The sequence below is a fragment of the Apaloderma vittatum genome, unplaced genomic scaffold, assembly GCF_000703405.1.
Source record: "Apaloderma vittatum isolate BGI_N311 unplaced genomic scaffold, ASM70340v1 scaffold13637, whole genome shotgun sequence".
NCBI lineage: Eukaryota > Metazoa > Chordata > Aves > Trogoniformes > Trogonidae > Apaloderma > Apaloderma vittatum.
Window position 1 is genome coordinate 9,143 of NW_009725797.1, and position 2,797 is coordinate 11,939.

At 44.9% G+C, this 2,797-nt stretch overlaps 1 protein-coding gene across 1 annotated transcript in view; it reads right to left on the reverse strand.

Moving 5' to 3' along the window:
* Nucleotides 1-2,640: 2,640 nt before the first annotated feature.
* LOC104276651 (sperm mitochondrial-associated cysteine-rich protein-like) overlaps nucleotides 2,641-2,797 on the reverse strand; it is a 290-nt gene continuing 133 nt past the window's right edge. The window contains exon 2 of the mRNA XM_009873056.1: nucleotides 2,641-2,795. Within this exon, the coding sequence (XP_009871358.1) occupies nucleotides 2,641-2,795 (155 nt within the window). The remainder of the gene's footprint in view (nucleotides 2,796-2,797) is intronic.

Consider the following 2,797-nt stretch of genomic DNA (forward strand, 5'->3'; position numbering starts at 1 on the left):
TGTTTTGTCCCTTCTAGCCGATGCACTGAGCCCCATGGGCCACTCCCAGGCCCCATCTCCCTTGTGAAACAGCCCGGAGCTCATATCGCCCAAGGATCCTTTCGTGTGCCTTTGCTGCATCGTGCCTGCTGACCCCTGTCCCTCCATCCACCGTCCCTCCCTCAGAGCACCGCAAGGCATTTAGCTAACTCCCAGATCCCAGGAGGTCCATAAAAGCCTCTAAAGGAGGTTTCTTCTCTTTTGGTCTGAACAGAAATAGAAAAATTGGCCTTACCCTCTTCAGATACAGGGACAAGTGTCTGGAAGCGAAGGCGAGCAACTGCAGAGGACTCAACTGAGCAATCTTTTATAGAGCCCCAACAGGGTATCTCGGATATGAGACACCTCTTTGCAATGACAATTTAGTTATTTCCGCACTTAACCCCGCAGATCTCTGTGCTATCCTATTTTTAGCATTTCCTCTTTGACGCATCGTATTTCGTCCTGTATGTAACTCCTGATGTGTTTCCTATAAGGTCTTTGGATGGTGTTTCTTCCCCATCTCCTGGAGACTGACGTTAATCTCTTAAGTGTTAATTAACTTACCAATGGGAAACTGGGATTGCATCAGTGACAGAAAGGTCTTTACGCCTCAGAAATGCTGACTCCTGGGCTAGGCTTCCCATTTTGTGCAGGTGACAGCTCAGGATTTTAATTCATGTGTTGTTGAATGCCAAGAGGAAATGGGATTACCAGCTGCAACTCATGCATATGGCACGCTGCTGGGAAGACTGGTGTGATCTCTTCAGTTCGCTGGTATTGCCGAAAATAAAATATTTCTGACTCTTCATCTGTTCCTGGGCTTGCCATGTGCTTGGTTGACCCCATCTGACTGTTCCACAGATATCAAAGGTTATTTAGTATTTAAGACCAGAGAAAAATGTCTGGCAATGAGCTCTGTAGAAGGTGTGAGTATGTTCCTTGGTTTCACTTTCCCTTCACTGATTTCTTCTACTTTTTTTCACCTGACCTCACCTGGAAAGTGAAGGATTTGGAGAGAGGGAGAGTTTGAACTGAAGTTTGAGTAGTGTTAGGTTCTACGTGTTGGGTTCTAGTGGTGAAATTATGGGCGCTAAAGCTGTTTTTTTATTCCTGTTTGACTTAGTCTTTGACATACAAGAAAACAAAGCCCGTAACTCACCAACTTTGAAAATGTTACCCATTAGAGTAATTAATGAACTGCTGATGAGAAGCTTTCTCTGAAGTATGGGTGTCCTACAGCTTTTCTTCAGGCTAGGAGTGACATAATTGCTTGTGGTGAGTTTTGTGTAGTGAGAGAGGATTGCACGAATTCCTCAGGGACACTTTGTGACTCATTTGTGGGTCCAAAACCAAGTGGGGCTGCAGGTGCCCAGTTGGGGAAGCTGGTACTTGAGTGACACTTGTCCTTCCCTCCATGCTTAGGCTTGGAGCATCACACCAGTGTTCCTCTGAAATCTTACTAACCCCTCAACACTCTTCCAAAACTGGGATGTCTTCGGTTACAGCACCCAGAAAATGTTTCTGAACCTTTGAAATCTGGATCCTGCAAAGGAAAACATGGTCTCTAAAGAGTTATCTTCTAATATTCGTCATTCTCTTAAGGGCAATATATAAGGGAAGCCCAATCTACAGAGAGGAAATGTAATTTTTAGGGCAATGTAGTGTTTGGTACTTGCTTGGTTACATTCAGCAGTATTTGGTTTACAAGTTCTCCATAATAACATGTTGTGGTGTTCAGATTGGTGCTGTGTGAGTGTGCAAGAGTCTTCCATGAGAGAGACCATCTCCATGCTAAGCCATTTCTCTGCTCCAAATCAGGTACTACTGGACCATGAAAAATTTTTTTTTACTTCAATTTTCAGAGGCATTAATATATTTGAGAGTATTTATATGCCCAAGTTCTGAAGCTGAGCTTAGGCTACGTTATTTCATGTGTTGAGTAAGAGTATTAGCAGCTGTGAACTACTTATTTCCCTCTCATTTAACGAGTTGTGCTTGTCTCCAAAACAAAAGAGTTCGCCTTTGATGTTGTTTTTTATTCAAAATGAAGGGCCAAAAAATCTGTGTAGACCAGCTCATCATCTGGCGTAGGCAGGGGGAGCTTAGTTCTGCTCAGCCCTTTAGGACTCTGTGTATTTTTTGGTAGCTGAGAACTTTTTCCTCTATGAACATGTTTTCTTCCCACATGAATGTGGGAATTGTTGTTATGAACAGCACTTGGAGAATATTGGGGGGCACCTGGAGAATATGAGGAAATTTGAGGAATTCAGAAAAAAACAGTCTAGAGAAAAAAGTGAATAAAGAGATTGAAAGGCAACGTGGGTCTCATGAATTGTAAGATTTATTGTTTCCCACACCCAAATGAGTCTGAAACAGAAAAGCGCAGCACAGAGAGATTCCCAATAGCAATTACACCCTGAATAACTAGAAAGGACATTTCCTGAATAATTAGAAAGAATGACACCTCAAATGATAATTAGGGGAACATTTCATCCAGTCCAGCAGCGAGGCACATGGCAGAGACCCAGGGATTTCAGTAAAGGATGGGATGATCCGTGACTGCGGCATCCAAGGGAGGAACGAGCCGGTGGGTCCGGGTGCCGGGGTCAGATCCTGCTTTTAGTACTTGGGGCACGTCGGTGGCAGCTTGCAGATGTTCTTGGAGTACTGGGGGTAGAAGGGAGCTGGGGGGCAGTAGCGCTGCACAGGGGGGCAGTAGGACTGCACAGGGGGGCAATAGGGCTGCGCGGGTGGGCAGCAGGGCGTCACGTAGGTG